The sequence below is a fragment of the Thermobia domestica genome, unplaced genomic scaffold (genome assembly GCF_964235325.1).
Source record: "Thermobia domestica unplaced genomic scaffold, izTheDome1.hap1.1 HAP1_SCAFFOLD_186, whole genome shotgun sequence".
Lineage (NCBI taxonomy): Eukaryota > Metazoa > Arthropoda > Insecta > Zygentoma > Lepismatidae > Thermobia > Thermobia domestica.
The window spans coordinates 390,928-411,710 of record NW_027655916.1 but is presented as its reverse complement, the minus strand read 5'-3'; the positions used below and the strand labels follow the sequence as shown (position 1 = coordinate 411,710).

Below are 20,783 nucleotides of genomic sequence, written 5' to 3'. Positions count from 1 at the left end.
ATTTTAAGAAGTTATTTGAGATAATACAGAGCATGCTGAAAGAGATTAAGGGTCTTCACTACAGCGAAATTAAACTGCCGCTAATTTTATAGTTTTTCTGTAATATCTTCAAAACTATAAAAATATTCGAAAAGCAGAAACGTAGTGGACTAGACAATACAATTCTCCATGTGATACCTTTACTACAATTCATCTATCTGCTTTTGGTATGCCGCTATTTACAGAACCCGCAAAAACTATTAAATCTATCTACAGTTGCAAATCGAAAGCAGATAGATAAGTTGTGAAACGGTATCACACGCAAATTCGTATTGTTTAGTTCACTACGTTTCTGCTTTTCGGATATTTTTATTTGTTTTGAGGATATTACAGAAAAACTCTAAATTAGCGGTAGTTTAATTTCGCACTAGTGAAGACTCTTTAAGTAAATTCATCTAACAAATGTATTTTCCTAACGAAACATATCTGATATTTCGGATATTTCAAGTAATCATTGTCAACGACTGTAGAGACTTAAAATATATCTAGTAACAGGATCTTCACATGCTTAAATCTTATCTTTAGTGGAAATTGGCATGTAAAGGTCTGTTATTGCGTATGTTTTTATGCTTCTTGGTCCTTGACAATGAATAATCGATAAAGCATCCTAAATACTAGATTTTATTTGTTAGGATGCAAAAAAGGTTAGTACATTTTATTTGCTGGATGTATTCCAGTAGCTCTAATAGTTATTAAAATTCACCTAATTTGAAGTATTAGGTAAAATATTCTATTAAATATGTATTCTATAGCATCTATCAGTAAATATTAGTTAATCCTTTCCAAATTCGTGACAATTGGCAGCTTTCTTCTCGCCTTACGAGTTTTATCCTATAATGTGAAGGCTATCCTTAGCGTTTTAACAACTCTGAGAAGACACTACCTTAATAATGCCCTAGACGGGTAACCTTGTTTCTTTTCATATTTGTGCATCAGTAAACTGTAAGGAAATATTTGCGGAAGGGGGGAGAGAGAGAGAGAGAGAGAGAGAGAGAGAGAGAGAGAGAGAGAGAGAGAGAGAGAGAGAGAGAGAGAGAGAGAGAGAGAGAGAGAGAGAGAGAGAGAGAGAGAGAGAGAGAGAGAGAGAGAGAGAGAGAGAGAGAGAGAGAGAGAGAGAGAGAGAGAGAGAGAGAGAGAGAGAGAGAGAGAGAGAGAGAGAGAGAGAGAGAGAGAGAGAGAGAGAGAGAGAGAGAGAGAGAGAGAGAGAGAGAAGAGAGAGAGAGAGAGAGAGAGAGAGAGAGAGAGAGAGAACTTCCTATTTTTTTCGGTCGGAAAGGAATATTTTATGTATTGTTACAAAATACATATTGCTTCTTGCAAGTATCCTCTTGGTTAGCAATTCTTCTACTGATACTGACGAATTGTATATTAGAAAAAGGGACACATTAAAACCAATAGACGAACTGTCGAAATCTGCTTAAACCAAACCACAACAAACTTGTATTATACTATGAAAATTAACGTTAAACTTTATAATAAGCGAAACAATACAGAGCGGGGGCTACAGTCAGACAAGGCCTTAATGAGACATTACTATATTTTACTGAGATCTTGCAGTGAATGCAAAAATTAGAACATTACAAAGAACGCTTGTAGTTATTGAATTTGCACCTACAGAGGAGAGGACCTGATGAGTAAAAATTCGGTTGTTTCTCCTTTCATTAATATATAGCTATATCCAGGTTTAATTTGATTCCTTCGTTCCACATACTAAGATTTATTGACAAATCTTTCTACACGTGGCGAGGTAATGTAGGTTGTTTATATCTTTAATGGAGTGTTTTGATTCATTAAAACCTTTTGATAATCCAGAATCCTTTGATTCCTCCTCCTCAGCGTCCTTTTTTTCTCCTAAAATTATTTTTTTTCTAAGAATACTTACTGTATCTATCTAAGACCAAAAACTAGTACGCTGGAGAAGAGGAACCTCAAGATTTAACACGAAACTTGGTTTCTCTGATAATGTTCGCAAAAATATATGCTAGCGAAATATATAAGGAAGCAAATCACCATGGAACAAAATATAACATTTAATCACTTATGCATAATTTGTAAGATGCAAACTATAACATTTTATCTTCTGTACTGTTCGTTTCTATCCATCCTTACTAATACATACAAATCAGGTGATTATATTAATAGTGTTACCTGTCTGCTTCAAGAGAAGCAAAGTACGCTTCGTCTTGCTCTTTTTTGACTAGTTCTCGAGCGGCTCGTTCCTCTTCCTCTTGGATTTCGAGCCTTTGTTGATCACTGAAGACGTCAACAGCCTGGATTAAACTCGTCAACAGTTCATTTACACCGACATTACCTAAAAAGAACACAAATAAAAACTAAATATTCACGTATGTTATGAACTTTATTTTTGTACAAAATACTAAATACCTCAAGTTTTGACTATGTATTTTAATGAACCGTGAATAGATTAGCAAGCGCTTGTTCTTTCATACGTATTCTAAATATTCACTTTCTTATTTTTATGGCGAAGCGGAGATCGTGCTGCGACAGTTCCTCGTATGACACATTGGTAAGATATGTATGTAATGACACATTGGTACTGATACATATTATTCTCATCTTATAAATATTGGTCAATCATAGAAAATAGAATTTGTTATCTAAATTAAAATTCTAATAGTGCTTACAATAGTATAATCTGTAGCTTAATAAAATGAGGAACATGCCCTTTAGACTAAAATAGATGGACCATAAATACCCACTGAATGATGGTAGAATACGTGATGAAGTGAAGAAGTAGAAATATCACTAGAAAACCTACCAAAGTTCTATCACAAATTCACACGGCTTCGGATCACAACAACACGCCACTGTGACGCATACTCACTTATCACTTTAAACCTTCCGAATGGACAAAGAGTGAAACTTGCTACTAAACAAATGGCCTACTGATTGTCAACCAAGCCGCCTACAATACAACAGAGTCACAACTAACAAGTATATTGAATTAACAAGTCAATACATTTGTTTCAGCAAAAAGGCTTTGCGAAACGATATAGATATAGTCGTATCAAACACAATTATCTTTCTCTTTGTTTTTAAGTGTTCCGTATAAATTCAGCATGCCAAAAGTTTCAATTATAGGAACTGTAGTCTCCATTTGAGCCATAGGTGGTTGAAATGAAATGAAATCTTTTAGTTTAACGTCCTATGATTATGCCTTTTATGTTAACGAAGATGGATAAACAATGAAATCGTTAAAATTGTGACTTTTTTTTCACGCTCTTCCACCGGCAATGGAACCCGGAACCAAAGACATGCGCTAACCAGTAGCCCAGCGGGGAGGGACACTGCTGGGATAGGTTGGTACTTCAGATTTTAGGTTCAATTAAATATAGGATGACTTAATCATCTGAATTTCAAAGTGAACTTTAGTTGCTGGGACCTGTGATCTTACTTTTTTTTATTAAGCTTTCTATGTTACATTATGATTGCTTCCTTATTATGAAAGCATAAAAAGAAAGCAATATCACAGAATTCTATAACATATAAAGAGTGGAAAAGTGTCTGACTAGATCGAGGCTCGAACCCAGGACCTCCGGCATACCGTGCCGATACGTTACTCACTATGCCATCCAGTTTGCTTCCACTCTTTATATGTTATAGAATTCGCACCTATAGAGGGTCTGATGTGTGTTTTAAAAAAAAAAAAAGTTCTTTCTTTCATCAGTATATATGAAATCAAAACCGTCATAAAGTGCTCGATATAAGGACGTAGAATTGTCCAATCAAAGCAGGGGTCTGTGGTACAACCTACGTGGTCCGAGATAAGAACACCGACTTCGAGACTGGGTGGCGTAGTGGTTAACGCATGCTGGAGATCCTGGGTTCAAGTTCGCACCTATAGGATTTGGTGTGAAAAAAAAAAAAAAAAAAAAAAAAGGTTGTTTCCTGCTTTCATTAGTAAATATCACAGAAATTAGGCACCGGAAATTTCGAAATTCAAGTAACTAACTCTTGTCACCTACACTCAATTTAACCCCAAAACTAACTAAAATTTCCAGCTCATCTTGGTGTTGATTCCAACGAATACTGAATACTTAACCTACTAATTCTGTGTTGGTCATTTATCTGTAAGTCCAGTTCTCTTTTCATTGAAAATGCGTTCACTGCGTTGTATCAAAGATATAGCCATGGTTATTACTCCTCCGTAAGTTGGACACGAGCAAGTATCTTTGGAATCACGAGTGGGAAGGGGTTCAAGGTAATACTGGAGTACCAAATCACGATTTGCAATTTATTTCTCAAATAATACATTTTCCTAGTGTTAATGTACTTACCCTGTACAACTGAAAATATTTCTGTTGAAGACCGCATTCTCATAATAAGTAACAATGCTGGTAACCGTTCTACGTCGATATTTCTTACGGTCATAGCCGCAACACTGCCCAAACTTCGACTCACTGAAGCTAACAATCTGTAAGAGAAATATTTAAATAAGTGAAAAGATAATTAAACAAATAGGTACTTCATAAACTGAATCTTTATATATTAATATTTAGTCAAAAACAGACAGATGGATACACGAAACAACAGCAAATGAAATAGAAAATTCCAAGAATTAAGATAAAGCTGTATAAATACTTTGAAAAGAGGTTCCTTCCCTTCGCTCTATCTTTACACTGCTTTTTGATACTGTCAACAAGTCTACAACTTTAAAACATTTCAAGAGTTTTCCTTTAAAATCAAAGCAGTTAATTTGTGGAAAACTTTTCTATCTTTAAGGGGAAACCTATCTATGGCTTTGATTTTTCCTCGCGATTTTTAGAATTACGAAACAACATACAACAATATCAACATTACATTATACAATGGAGTGAATAAAATTAATGATCCAATGTCCCAAAATCACTGATCAGTTTGCTTAGATAATATTCTTGAAGTATTAAGTCGTTATAAAAGACTAATTTAAACTACTGCTTGTTTCTTCCTTATTTTGAAAATTGTGAGAAAACAGCGAAATGACAAAAATCTATTCTTCAGAATTACAAGTAGATGTGTTAAATTGCAATCTTAAGTTATATTGAATGTAGTATTACTTTTTGAAATAATGATATTTCACACTTAGACCAGAACACCGGTCTGTGAAATCTTCACAAAATTTTACACGAGTGAACTGGTAACATTGTCTATAGTATAATCACTATTAATTACCTCTCTTCGTTTCAAACGTTTCAAACTATTACTCTCATTTTGCCTAAGTTAGTGTTTAACTGATGCAAGATAAGCATCGAGTTTTGAAAACGTGGGAATCTGTCGTAGCGAGTGTTTCTAACTGCGAAGATTTGCATAGGGTCAAGCATTAGCTACCACGATCGAGCCTGAAATGTAAGAAGGAAGGCGTTCTCTGAAAAAGATTTTGAAAAGATATTTCTGATATATTGTACGAAAGTGAACGGCTTAGAAGATGGTTTTATTAAACTGTATTAATGGTTCAGATAAAACTTGTTGTTGTTACTGATGAATACTTTCCGGTAACCCAGATCCAAAATTTTCTCGCTATCCCTAATGTAGAGCCCATGAAGCAATGATGGAGCACTGTATATCGATCACAACCATTTTATTCTGGTTTTCTACACCGCAGTTTCGAATCTCATACGTTAGCTCAAAATCTTCGCTACTGTCTCAAGATCGGGGGTTAATATCCTCTAGGCTAGCAAGGAATGGGAATTTCATTTTTTTTAAAATACACATGCAAAAAACAGTAAATAATGAACTTACTTCATCTTGTTTGATTCGTAAGTCAAATCCCATCCCCAGACTATGAAGTTGTTCGTGAGATAGGAAACTACTGATTCGAAGCACAATAAATGTGTACAAAATACATTTGTCAGTACACTAGCATCATGATGAAGATAAACTGCCAGCAACTTTCTCTGAAAAATAAATTAAAAAAATATAATAATAATAATAATAATAATAATAATAATAATAATAATAATAATAATAATAATAATAATAATAATAATAATACAAACACTAGTTTAAATACTGAATTCATTAAAGTCAAGTATCTTACAAATTTATCTTTTAAAAAACTATCACAATAGACAGCATGTTTAATTCGAGAGAAAAAGTTCCAGGCGCGAATGCCGCGTCCACTCATTATGAGCTTTATTCCTCAGGTCTACAAGAAGAATGTTGGGTTGGCAGCTTTAAATAAATCCTGAAGATTTCCAAAATTCCTTCCCACTTCCTATCATTACGAGTACTAATGTCAAATGCCTTCATGGCTGTCTAACTTCCTCACATAAACAAAGCAAAATAATACAAGTCCAAATGAAAAATTGTCAAAACCAGCAACAATTCAGTGATCTGCAGAAACTATTCAGTAAACAACCAACGTTATGTCTTTTTTTTTTTAGAAATCACAGAAATAAGGTAAACTATAAAATTTCGCAAAAGTTTACGAAAGGAGGGAAATACGTGGGAAGAAAAGTGTTTTATAACTAGAATTCGAAGGACACTATACAGATCCTTATCAATTTAATGGAACCAGGGGCGCCCACAGAAAATTTTCTAGAAGGGGGGCCCCATCTCCACGGTTGCTATATTACATCTAGTATTTCTGGTATTTAATATACGTGCTTTGCAACATTACGTATACATTTTCGTGAGCCAGAGGGGAGCCCGGGCCCCACCCTGCCCTCCCCTTCGGGCGCCCATGAATGGAACATATCAAATGTCTGGATTGGCAACGGCCAGGTAGCGATAACAACCCCGGACCATTGGTACTGGTGTGTTAGGGCAAATTCTGAGAAGCGTTAGAAGGACTGTGTGCAGAGAACTCACCAGATGGTAATAAGCGTAACCCCTCTGAACTGACCACCGACCCCTCTGAATTCCACAGATGGCAAATTGTTGGCACTCGGTTACGTGGTGCGAGTGTGACGAAAGTGGCAGGTGAGTTCGGTGTGTCGCGAAGAATAGTATCCAAGGTGATAACGGTGTACAAAACTAACGGCAAAACATTGGCGAAGAGAAACGGAAGTCGGAGCAAAACTCAGTTAAAAGCCCCGCAGAGCACTAAAGCGGATTTTCATTCAGAACTGTCGTGCGACTGCAGTGCAAGTGACGGAAGAACTCAAGCAGCACCTCCCACAGCCTCTGTCGACAATCACAGCTTGCCGCGAAGTACATGACATGGGCATACAGTGTCGGGTTGCACAAGCGAAACCGCTGGTAAGGGACCATAACGCTTTAGCACGATGCCAATTGTGCCAATAAGCATTCGAAATATGAGGCAGAGCAGGTTCTGGTTCCCGAGTTACGTGCGGTCAAAGTCTGTTCCATATTAAAAAAAATCATCCCATCGGGAGCGTACTTGGCTTAGTAGTAGACCTTGATCTCCAATATACAGGGTGGCCCAAAAGTAGGTATACACCCCTGCATTGATCAAGTATAGTTTATGGGTTTATTTGTTTCGGCTCTTCCGAGCTTATGATGTAAGTAAAAAGACATTAAGAACAAATAATAAGAGAAACTAAGTCTACCTGATAGATAGCAGTAAGAAATGATATAAAATGCAATGATCCTATCAGTATGGTACTGTATACCTACTTTTGAGCCACTCTATATATATGTGCACAGTTTCTGAGTTAAGGGCAGTCAAAATTTTGTGTTATATTTTTGAAAACGAACAAACACATATAAAATCAAAGACAAATTCTGACCAAAGCATCTACTATCTAATGAATAATTAGCGTTACAGTTTCGGTGAAGTATCTTTGCCTTCATCAGACACATACACATATACCGCACTCATCCAACTGGGAACTCAGCATAGTGGTAGATCTTCACCCGTTGTACAAGCGTGTAAAATATTATATTGTGTTGTGTAAGCTTGTGATTGCTAATTTATGCAGAATCAAATTTCTAAAGCAATTGATTGGGCATAATAGAAACATAATACACACTGTTTAATAGTAACTGAAGCACATTGTTTTTACGACTATGCGTATATCACTAGACTGGCAATTCACTAGTCTACTTCGATCGAAATATTGTCCACTTCTCGTTTCAATATTAGTGGGAGCTCACATGGTTAGGATTCCAAGTTTAACTGCAGGTTCACGTCTCATATAGCCCCGACGCTGAACGGGAAGCTAAGCTCACAAATCAAATCAAATCAATCCGGTTTCAATACTGGGTGTCTATAGAATAAAACCAGTATAAGATAACAAGTTATTTGATACCGACTCAGCGCCTTAAAAATATGTTTCCATCTCAGATTTTATTAACTTCTTGACACCAGAAGTGGTATAAAATTAACTACTTCCGGTCTCAGTACTAGATCCCATTGTATAGAAGTTCATCACATGTCACGTTGTGGAATGAAACTCACCTGTTCAATAAAAATAATTTTAGAATACTTTTTGCAGTGGCTGTTTGCGATTTTAATTTTCCATTAAGAAAGCTGACTTTGAAGTTCCATCGGAGTAATTAGCAATCTGCTACTACGCCACAATGAAATACAAATATACTAACACTAATTAGTTCGTTCAATTAATCAATCACTTACTTACTTACTCACTTACTAAACAAATAAATAATACATGAGCTTACCTCTCTTGCTGGTTTAAGACACGCCTCCTTAATAGCTTCTTCTAAAGTTCCGTGGAAAAATACTGGATGACATTCTCCATACCTACTAGTAAACTGCTCGCAGAAATGTAAACAAGCTGCAGTTTCATCTTCTACGTTATCTGGAACTGGCAATTGTAAAAAAAACAAAAAGTTATTTTCTTATCTTAATGTGAATACAAACAAACACATCAAAACTCATTCGTACTTAATAATGGAGTTCACCCTTCGGCTATTAAATCCAATGAATTGCAGCAGAAGAAGGAAAGCTCTTTCAGAAACGAGCTATGGTCGGTCTATATTCAGACTGGCTTTGTTTTCACGCACAGCAGCACGTGTTTTATTTGCTATCGATCGTGACAAGTAAACACAAGACCAACTTGACAAGCGTTATCTCGTTCGCCAGTTTGTCGTGTTGGAATACTATCAATGCAATACTGATGATCTACTCTTGACACTGTCAACCTGCAATACTGGAAATCATCCGATCTTCAATAATGAATGACCCAGCCTTCTACTGTTGATTGTTCGAGGTCATACAACTTTAGGCGTGGGCATGTATGAAGTCAATCTATTCGTAAATCAAGACGAAGCAGAAGATGGGTTTCAAACCTATATCTTTCTGGAATCTTTAATGTCCAAATCTATGATTAATAACTATAAGATAGCGCAAACTCAACACTGAGATCCGACTTTAATTTTAAAAATGAGGTTAAGAGCTAGAAATGTGATACCATTCAGAGCAGAACACTGCACAATTATTTGAATTGACTCGTGCAGGTTATTACAGTGCCATCTTCTGGCCACTACGTAAAGCACTTTTAATTCTTCAGAAATGCCATAACTTATGGAGGGGGAAGAGCAAGGGCAATAAGCTCCCCACCGTTCGAGAGAAAACATTTCAAGATAAAACTTCCTTGCTCCATATGATACCAAATCATACAAATATGAATGTAACAGATTTTATCACATCCAAATAATAATAATAATAATAATAATAATAATAATAATAATAATAATAATAATAATAATAATAATAATAAACAACTTCAACGAAATCTGGGCCTATTTCACTAAAATGTCTACTACTAGGGCCCTCAGAACTAATATGTATTTATTACGGCTTTGAGTTGTGTCAGGTATATTTCCCTCAATTTAACTACTGAAGCATGGAATGAGCTCACCATGCCATTTCCAAAAGATGGACAAAATATGCTTCCCTAACGTGATGCATAAATGTAATCTGGACTCTACTTTAGTACAACACCAACTGGGGCCCATAGAAGTAAGAATAATATTTATTAAGGCTTTAAATTCGGAGCGGGGGGTGGGGGATATTAATATTTGTCCTTTTCAGGAAAACTTACAAGTTACGGCGCTGCACTTCAGTGTACATAAACATAGTCTTCCAAATGAAATGGAACCTTTAATTCAATGTACATACTGCCTTCGCCTATAAGGTAACGAAGACAGTCGACATGGTAGTAAATGATCGAATTGGTGTAGTGAGAGCATGAAAGGAAATTGTAGAATCTCGAGAAAATTTACAGACATAATGCTGTCTATTACAAGATTACAGTCTGAGATCGAACCAAGGGCACCGCACACATGGTAAGAAAGGTACCGTTGAGCCAGTATGGCTTTAAACATAGTTTACATATCACATTTTAAACATAACGAATTTATCCTCATTCTATGATACATATGATAATTTTCAACATCCTTACAGTAAGAAATGCACCTTTTTCTGATTAAAATATTTAAGTACGACACACAAATTAAATATGTACGTATCTATAAAACAAATGCATACCCTTTCCTTCTTTATATAGGAGTACGCTCAACTTGAATGTTGAAACTTTTTACGAGCAAACACTTAACATTACTTTCTTATGTTGAGAAATCAAGAATTAACCGATATTTTGATGCCACATCTTCTGCAGTTATAGATACAAGTAAATTTCATTGTGTCTTCATTAATCTTGGAGATAAACAGCAATAGATTTGTGAGCATTCTACGTTAATTCGATGTTTCATACACAGGGTGTAAGTTGATTAATGTAACGAAAGTCGGCAGGTGATCCTTGACACTGAGATACGCAGAAAACCCAATAAATACTATATTGGCAGAGTTAGCGAAGGCCGAAAGCGTGGAAAGAAGTTCGAAGTGGTAGATATTGAAGTGCAGAAACAAACGAAAGTTCGTCAAGCACATTACAGGAAAGGTTCAAAATGTCCGCCATGGACAGCAATGCATGTATGACAACCCCGGATCATCGGTTGGCGAACCAGTTCGACGGGGTTGACCACGATCCACATGACCAAGTAGTACGGTCCCTATTTCACATACGCGCCGATAAATTGCTGCAAACATTATGTATGATGGTTAATAACTGTTACGAAAACGCTCCTGATAAGAGTCGTGCTGCTTCATGCCCATTGCCATCTGCACGAACGTACATGAATAGTATGTTAGCCTTTTGAGGGTTTGAATAACGCACCATGTTTTAATTGAGCACTGCCACTTGGCCTATTCAACACTCGCAGCACAATGACCGCACTCATGTACTGTAGTGTATTGAACTCAAGCGCCACCTGTGTGTGAATTGAGCAACTACGTATTGCACTTTGTAGACTGCTATCTCTAAGCTTATTGGTTTTCGATATCTACCGCTTCGAACTTACTGTTCCCACGCTTTCGGCCCTCACTAAGTCTTCCAATATGCCCAATATTCTATATGTTCATAGAACCTTGTTTCCTTATCTCGGTGTCAGGAATCACCTCCCGACGTTTGTTTAGCTACACCCTGTATTTCAGTTAATCTTCCTTGCATATTACTATTTAAACTCTTTTACTGAAAGTATTCCCGTGGATATGGATAGCTAGTGCGCATGGTCCCAGCTTGGATTCTAGTATGGAACAGAATTTTCGCTGTTCATGCAACATTGTGAGGCAATTTACGATTATCTTGAATTAAGTGGTATCGAACGTCGATCTAGAATAACTTGCCAGTCGATGCTCTAACCATGTTATTACTTTTTTAAAGACATGGCATTCGCCACAGTTTACAACCGCTTAGCTGTCTATTGCTGGAACTGAGAACTAATTAGCAACTGATTCAACCTTATCTTTTAGGTCTTGCTTTAATCTTTGGATGCGTTCTAAATAAATTTAAATTTTATTTCACTTAAATACTGAGCAAATGAATATAGGATTTAAGTTACTTTTTAAGAAAAGAAAAAAAAACTGTATTGGCACTGCTTTTCGATTATGAAATAGTATGGTGCTTGCTTATAACATGTGTGGGGAAAATGTCAATATCAAATTTTATATTGAAATAAAAATGGATGGTTAGTGCGCCTATGAATCACATTGGTGACACTCAGACGACACTGTACTAGCCTTGTTATGTGAATGAACGGCTTATTGTTTTATGAATACATTGATTGTTTTGCAAAAGCTTTGCTTGCATGTTCTGTTCTCAGCTCAACACTGGAGAATTACAGAAAGGAGAACGTATAATATGTACTGGATATTAACGTCTATCCATTGGGCTATATACAGAGCATTTGGAAACGACTGAAGGTTCATCGTAAGCCGTAGTTTTAGGAAATTTAATTTAACACATCTCTTATTCACTATTCTCAATCAACAATTTTAAAAGTACAAAGTAGCACTGTCATTGTGGTAATCTTAGTTTCGATTAGGAAGAGATTATTCGTACAAAATTTTCCAAGTGTAGCGTACTCTTTTCTCAGCTTCACTCTAAACATTAAACGACTGCACAGAAATAGATCTTTACTTACTTAACGGTTGCATTTTTTTCGTCGTAACATCCGTTACAAAAATGTCATCCTCCATAGTAAAGGACTCCGGCGCGTCTTCAAATTCTGCTGAACTATCACTTTCCGCAATATCAACCACAATCTGTATTGTAAACAAACAAAATAAACGTCCGAATATAAACACTAAATGAACATTATTAGTAATACACAATAAAATGCAGTTTAATTTTAAGCCTCTTGAAAATATATATATATATAAATACGCGGAGGAATTAAAATTACATTCCGACATACGTACTATGAACAGAAATTGAAATAAGTCATTCATATCACCATCGTTACCAACATCAAAACAAGAACAAAGATTTAAGAAATGTATATTGCGAAGCCCAAAGAATTGAGTGTAAATATTTTCAACATTTATTGCTATTTCCTCTATAATTAATTCCCATACATCATATCACCATTAAACCTTCTTCGCAGTCTTTTAAGTAAATAATGTATGTGACAAACGGAAGGCGTAGTTCGTCATCAATAGCATAGATATTCAGCCTTAATATCAGATCACTTGTTGCAAATTAAGAAGTTTCCATGATACCACGGTCCTCAACTAACTTTTTCATCTATAGTAATTTTCTATTTTAATATCATCCATCAATTGTAGCCTCTTTCGCCCCTTTATTTTTTTCCTTCATTGTATATTGTATAATATCTCTAAAGATAGAGTCTCCTCTTAGCTAATGCCTAACGAATTTCTCTCTCTCTCTTTTTAATAACATTAATATTACTCTTTCTCTCCTATTATTCCTAACACTTTTTCATTGGTTTTCTTTCAATTCAGCTAATTTTCTTCACTCTTCTCCACATCTACATTTTGAAGCTTCCAGTCTCCTTTTGTCGCTTTTGCGCAGTATCCACTTTTCTTTCATGTGGAGTACAATACTCTACACGAAACATATTATGAATCTTTACGAATCTTTTCCTTAACTCCTTATTAAAAGACCCACAAACTTAAATAAATGCTTTTGTCCTTGCTTTTATTTTCAATTGTTTGGATGTTCGAAATATTACAGGATTTTCAATTGTGTAACTAACAGTGCGTATATTTGTAGTTAAAAACTTTCACGACGAAAGGTCGACATTCTTCAAAGTATCTCAGACATTATGCTATGTAATGATAATTCGAGAAAGCTGATCATTATTTCGGAGAACTTAGGATGAACTAAGAAGCTGACAGCAGCCCCTGAGGGACGTAAGGGGTTTGTCTGTAGACTCTGAGAAAGTTGACAGAGAACGTACTATCTGAGAATCTTGACGAACAGTCCTATTTGTTTCTACTGATTATTGAAAGATTATATTAAATGAATGAAATCTATTACATTTATCTGAAGATCAAAACCTAGATTACACAATGAAAACAAGAAATGGCAATTGTGTTACAAAAATATAACAATTTAGTACTTACTTGCTTATCTTTTCCTGAACCATACCCTGCAGTCGCTGACTGTTTGACCGTTAGGTCATGTGAGGGGAAATTCACACCTGAACAGGCTAGAGTGATCTGCAAAATCAAAAATATATTTTAGCGAAAAGAATACTTCCGTAACTTGAGACATGAAAAAATGAAATGAGATCTTTTTTTATTTTACCGTCTTACGTTTATCGCCTTTAGGTTAAAGAAGAAAGATGACTAACGAAATCGAATGATTATAGAAGAATTAATGGGATGAGAATGTGGGAGGAAAGAATGAACCCGAGAAAACTATGTTGTCCACCACAAACGTCTTCTAACATGAGAACTCCTTAGAAAGGAATATTAGAGTAGTTATGTATTACATGTTGATGATTAAAATTCGCAACTAATTAATATCGGTGTTAATAATGTTACTAAAATCCAAACTGGAAATAACTTCAATCTTCAGCAATTGCACTGTGATAGGTTCACTCGTTCAATTTTTAACTGAAACTTTTTTGAAGTTCAATTTTCCTGGTCAGCGCTGAAGCTTTATAAATCCTAGGCATACAGTTGAAAGGAGAAGTCAAAGAATATATACTTCCTTAGTCAGCACTGAAGGTTTATAAAACCTAGATATATAGTTAAGAGTAGAAGTCAAAAAGTAAGTACACAATTATGACAGTTTACATGCAAGTGAATTATTATGGAAAAATTGGTGAAATGATGAGAATCGTAGGAAACGGGAAAACTTCGACAAAACTTACAGGGTATGATATTACCCACTAAAATCTAACATGGCTGGGACCGGATCGAACTAGAAACCCTTTCCCTACCAAAGATAGATGACATGAATAAGCGTATGCCCTAAGAATCTAACCAATGGTTTCCCAGCAAACCATTAATTAAAAGTTCAAGAAAGAAAGGTAAAGACTGAATATTCTTTAGCTGGTAAGTGTACTATGCAAATTCTCACGAATTATTTTTATATTACCATTTAGAAATTTGCTTTTCCCCAGAGTAGTATGTTTTACTCTTGAACTAAAAAAACTGTCAAATAAGGCTTTTTTAATTAACAAAACAACGAACTTGAAACTTGATATTATATATATATATATATATATATATATATATATATATATATATATATATATATATTGCTTAACTAACGTATGTTAAGAATTATCTACATTTCAATGGTATACAAAGAGCGAAAAAAAAAACGACTGGGCTGACATTCGAACCCGGGTCTCCTGTTTACCATGCTGATACTTTAACCACCACGCTACCCAGATTGCTCCCTTAATAGCTTTATATTCTTTTGCCGAGCAGTCTCTGGCCCAACAGATTTTGTTTCTGTCCTGGTTTACAGAGTTTTAAGAGTTGTTAATATTTAAAAAATAACGTGAATAAATTATATTTTCCTGGAAATAGCCTAATTTAAAACGATTCCTGAAAGTCTTGAACCTAAATGTATGTATATATATATATATATATATTGCGTTTATTTTATTCGTGATTGATTTTGGGCATTTCAAGATGGTCGACAAGCGCAACAATATTCATATGAAGCAATTTGTTTCAGAATCAGAAGTTACGAACTCATCTATGAATTGTTTTCTTCTTCTCTGTAAAACTTGGAAATTAAAATGAATATCGAAGTAATTTACTAACAAAAGCAAAGTTTTAGATTTTAAGAAGTCGAACACAATATTTTTTTATGAATTAGTAATTGAGAAATATTCTAAAAGGGACTTGTGAATATTAATTTACTCTCTGCAACCTAGTTTAAACAACGGTATTGTATTTTAGTCTTGTTTTAAAATCTTAATGAAAATTATGCTGAATAATCTGTAAATCTTCCAGCAAGGCTCCTTTGTTGTTAAAATAACATGACTAAAATATCGGAATAACACCTTTATAGAGGCTGTGAGTGACGTACCTAAATAAAAGATGGCACGTTAGTTATGGATTCTATAACTATCAAGGTTTATAAAAACCTTTGCTGAATATTATTCATCTATATTCATTAATTCAGCTTCTTAAGTACAGCATATCACAATACCGATAACTATATAAATATTACACAGAAAATAGATGAATGACTAACGCAGACTATTATTCAGATTTTGAATTCAGCAACAGAATTAAGAGAATTTCTACTGTAAACTTAGATTATGTTGTTACTAGATGATAACCTTAAATGATAATTATTGCAGCAAACGTTATGGGAAGAGGACTGGCCTCCTCCGAGTTCACTTTCGAAAAGATTCATTTTCCAATCAACAAATTATTATATTCTTATGACCTAATTTGTTACCTTGAATATTCGGATATAAAATATTACAGACTAGAGTTTATTTCTTGCTAAAGAATTGTGTTTACATATCCAAATACGTGGTATTCTTCGTGGAAGAAGAATAACAATAACAACAACAACAACAACAAAGATGAAGAAGAAGTAGTAGTAGTAGTATATTATTTTTCAGGTTTAATTTTTATTTTAACTTTTAGTGGGCCAGAACCTGACGTTGTCACCTACGAAATAACTTTTATTTCTGGTGCAGATTTAGTATAGTTCGTCACGGCAGATATTTTAAATTTAGAGACATAAATAAAAACATAAAATCTGACACCTACGTAGAACATTGTTTTTACAGAAAACTGAAGCGCTGGAATGTGATACGGCAAACGGTGGCACATAATTTCCCTGATTTAGTACGCATTTTTTTTTTTTTTTTTTTTTTTTTTTTAGTTTCCTTTTCCTGACCGGCGATAGGGTTCACACACATTGCGAGCACGAATTTCCTGATATTTCCAAGTCATGACTTACAAGTTTCCAGGTTTATATTTAATGTTTAAAAAAAAAAAAAAAAAAAAAAATCTTCCCGACCAAGAGGTTTCTCATCTAATATCACGTACACACACATATACATATATATACACACACACACACACACACATATATATATATATATATATATATATATGGTGTTAATGAACTATACCGACAAACTGTAAGAGGTGATTCCTCATGTCAAAATAAGAGAAAAAGTTCATATGGACCTGTGGGGAAAAGTGCATAGTTTCTGAGCTAGGGGTGTCCAAAATCGCGGAAAAGCCAAATTTCAAGAGGACCTATTTCGAATTCGAGAAACAGTGGATGGTGGTCCTTGTTAGCGCAAAGGAAGTTATGCATACGCAGTCCAAAATTGCACATTTCATTAACGTTCAATAGGCGCATAGAGTATTTCCTGCAGGGTGAAATTCCCAGACATGCCATCAACCGAATTTTGAAATATGCTCTGATTTTATGATTGATCCAAAGTAGGCAAACGTTAAGTTTTAATAGCAGTGAACGCGGAATCCTTTAGCGCGATGTCGGAAGTGTTGAGGATTGTCAGCAGCACAGTCTCTCGTACTCGGGAAAATGCATGTTGCGATGTTTTCTTTCACGCTTATAAGTGGAGAAAATGTAAAATATACCGTGACAAAATACATCGCATCACACGTTATTCGGAACACAAAAAAACATGGAGCTACCAGTTCCTAACACTTCCGACTTCCCTCGGAAGCACTGAAAATCCATTGTTGTCAAGGCTTACCTCCTACCTACTCTGGAATCTCCTTGAAATCAGGGTATATCTGAAAACTCTATTGAAAGTATATCTGAGAATTACACCCTGTAGGAAATATGAAAATTTATGAAATATGCACTTCTGAATTGTGTATGCGTGGCTTACTTTACGCTGATAACGACCACCAACCACAGTTTCTGGAATTCGAAAGAGAGTCTGTTGAAATTTAGCTTTTTCACGATTTTGGACAGCCCTAGCTCTGAAACTATGCACTTTTTGCCATAGGTTCATATGAACTTTTTCTCTTTTTGTAATGTAAGGAATCACCTCTTACAGTTTGTGGATATATATATATAGTATTGTGTAGATAGAGGAGTTTGCAAAACGAACTCATTTATTTTATAAAATATCTTTTACCAAACAGCCGGATAAGTCAAAAAGAGAAATAGGTTCGTAGAAGCAATTACGTCTGTAAGAGTAAGTGGTGTTCTTTCAAATATTTAGAGGAAACCAATTATTTGGAAGTTGAAAATAACATGATTGTAAATAAAATGGACGAAATTCCTTATTTCAAATTCTATTCTATTATTGTTATATAAATCGGTTCACTGCTGTTCTTACGAAATTCAGGAACTAAATATTACATTTGTAATCTTAAAAGTAATAAGATACAAAAATAAATAAATAAATAATTAACAACATGCAACATTTTTTAAAATCATTTTACCACCAACTGATTTGTATACTTACGTTTTCATCCTTAACTTTTGATGGCCAACCGGACCAAATTTGATGCCTTACAGGAATATCTGTTAAACTGTACACATCCGATTTAATCTCTAACACAGTCTTTGTTCCAGGAAAATTTAATTTGTAAGTTTTACGATTTGTTTCATCCTTAATATTTAAAGTGAAGGTTTGTGTTAATCGCTCTGTGATTTCAGTTCTGGAAAGAAAGGAGTAGTGTTGGCAAAAACAATCTGAATCAATGCACCAAGATAGACATATAATTCAAATCTTTCTTTAATTAAAATAAATGGATAGTTCTAAACACTATTTGATATAACACTAAGCACATTTCCCTTAACCACTGCAAGAGATTTTGAACCGTACCTGTGACGAGAAGAGAGTTCATGAGGTGTAGCGAAGGTTATTTCGAAGAGTACAGCATTGGTTCTACAAATAAAACTGCACTTACAGTAACGATTTGTAACTGGTAATAGGTCAAGGTATCTTTTTAAACAACACTCACCGCCAACATACACGCCTTTGATGCACAGGATCCCAGTGGGAGAGCCTTAAAATTTGAACACCTGGTTTGGATTCCACCTTAAGCTGTAGGTGCACATCTCATACAGCTTCAGTACTGAAAGAAACGCTAAATTCCCTTCTAACTAATCATCATAAAGAGCATGTGAGTGACTGTTCACAAAATCTTATTCATTACTAATCAGGGTAGATCGTAGTTCAGTCATACTCAGTAAATCAGACGATCGTATGAACGTGATATAGTATATAGAACATATCACTGCCAGTACATGAAACATATTTATGCGTCACTTTTAAAATTCGTATAAGGGAATTACTGTATAAAATAGAAATCGTAGCAAGAAAAATGCTCCTCACTGTTAGGAAATCTGAAATTTTGGGTATGCTGAGATTTTCCACACAATTCCTATGCGAAACAGCGAGAATTGAAAATACCAGACGAACCAGAAAACATTATAGCATAGTGTGCTGATACAATTTGCAGAGAATGGAACACTGTAATTTGAAAAGTTTTTTAAATTCAATTTTATTTTATTGTCCACATTGCTCCACATTAATTATTTTCGTAAGCAGCACCAACTGAAAGTTGATCATTGCATTATACAATATGGAAACAGGAATGGACTAAATTTCTTCCTCAATTGCTTGTTTTAACATTCTAACGTCCTCTGTTTCCAACAATTAAGGCTGCAGACTACTAAATATTTTTTAAAAACTAATATTTTTTCTTTTGCCCGTTTTTCGTAAGTGGAAAGAGGTAATAAAATGTAACTTATCACAATAATAGATAATGTTATTCTACACCCGAAAATACGAATCGGAAGAATTTTCAGTATTGCCATCCATACAAATTACAGTGTGACCAGAATTTGAATTACTCAAAAATCTAGCTTAAGGCAGCGACTAGAAAAATGAATTCAACGGTAATTGATGACTTATCATGTTGTCTATATTCCTTGTTTACTACTTTTTAAATAATACTTCTATTTATTTTATAAACCTTACATAAATTATTACAAAATAAATAAGTTATTACAAAATAAATAGAAACATTATTTAGAAAGTAGTAAACAAGGAACATAGACAGCATGATAAGTCATCAAATACCGTTGAGTTCATTTTTCTAGTCGCTGCCTTAACCTAGATTTTTGAGTAATTCAAATTCTGGTCACATTGTAATTTCTATGATGGCAACACTGAAAACTCTTTCGATTCGTATTTTCGGGTGTAGAATAACATTATCTATTATTGTGGTAAGTTACATTTTATTACCTCTTTCCACTTACGAAAAACGGGCAAAAGAAAAATTATTAGTTTTTCAAAAATATTTAGTAGTCTGCCCCCTTAAGTCCAATATTTTAAACATTTCTAAAATGAGCGATCACACAGTAATTGATATGGAAATCTTATAGATCTCTGTGCAGTTCTGTTATCTTTATGATAGCTGTTCGATTATCAAATCACAATCAAGAATGTATCTTGTTGCGTTGATACACTGACAAAGTAAAGTCGTTAAGGCTGTGCAAAATCCGGATTATCACACAGCCCGAACAGTCATTCAAAGTGTTGAAAAAAAATGCAGTTTACTATGCTATATTTGTGGCTCAGCGGTAGAGCGCTACCCTCTGTTGCGAAGGGTTCTTGTTTCGGTTTCAGATCATGTGTGTTTGTGGTGAACAATATCTTGTTCGTGGGATTTTCTCGTTTTCTCTCACATTATCATTTCTCTAGTTATTTCATAATCATTGGGGGCAGCGGTGGGTTAGTGGTAGAGCGTTCACCTCTGGAGTCTGGGGTTCTTGGTTTGATCCCAGCTCGCGGCAAGTGGACTTTGTGGTGCACAAACACTGTGTGCGTGGGTTTTCTCAGGGTTCTCCCGTTTCCTCCCACTTTCTTCATTCCACCATTTTATTTATTTCTCATCATCACTGTCTCCTATAGCCTAGCCGGTATAAGCGTAGGACGTAAAACTAAAATATTTCTTTCTTTATTTTTTTTCATAATCATTGATCATCTATCTCCTTTAGTGTACGTATCTGTGGGACGTAAAACTAGAA

General features: G+C 34.9%; 1 protein-coding gene across 1 annotated transcript in view; it reads right to left on the bottom strand.

Annotated features, from left to right (window-relative positions):
• Positions 1–2,187: 2,187 nt before the first annotated feature.
• The window catches only part of LOC145676511 (FAS-associated factor 1-like), a gene marked incomplete at its 3' end in the record, with an annotated part of 36,315 nt that continues 17,719 nt past the window's right edge, over positions 2,188–20,783 (bottom strand). Inside the window, 7 exon segments of the mRNA XM_081747331.1 lie at positions 2,188–2,350; positions 4,338–4,474; positions 5,779–5,933; positions 8,623–8,768; positions 12,448–12,568; positions 13,892–13,987; positions 18,208–18,403. Of these exon segments, the coding sequence (XP_081603457.1) occupies positions 2,188–2,350; positions 4,338–4,474; positions 5,779–5,933; positions 8,623–8,768; positions 12,448–12,568; positions 13,892–13,987; positions 18,208–18,403 (1,014 nt within the window).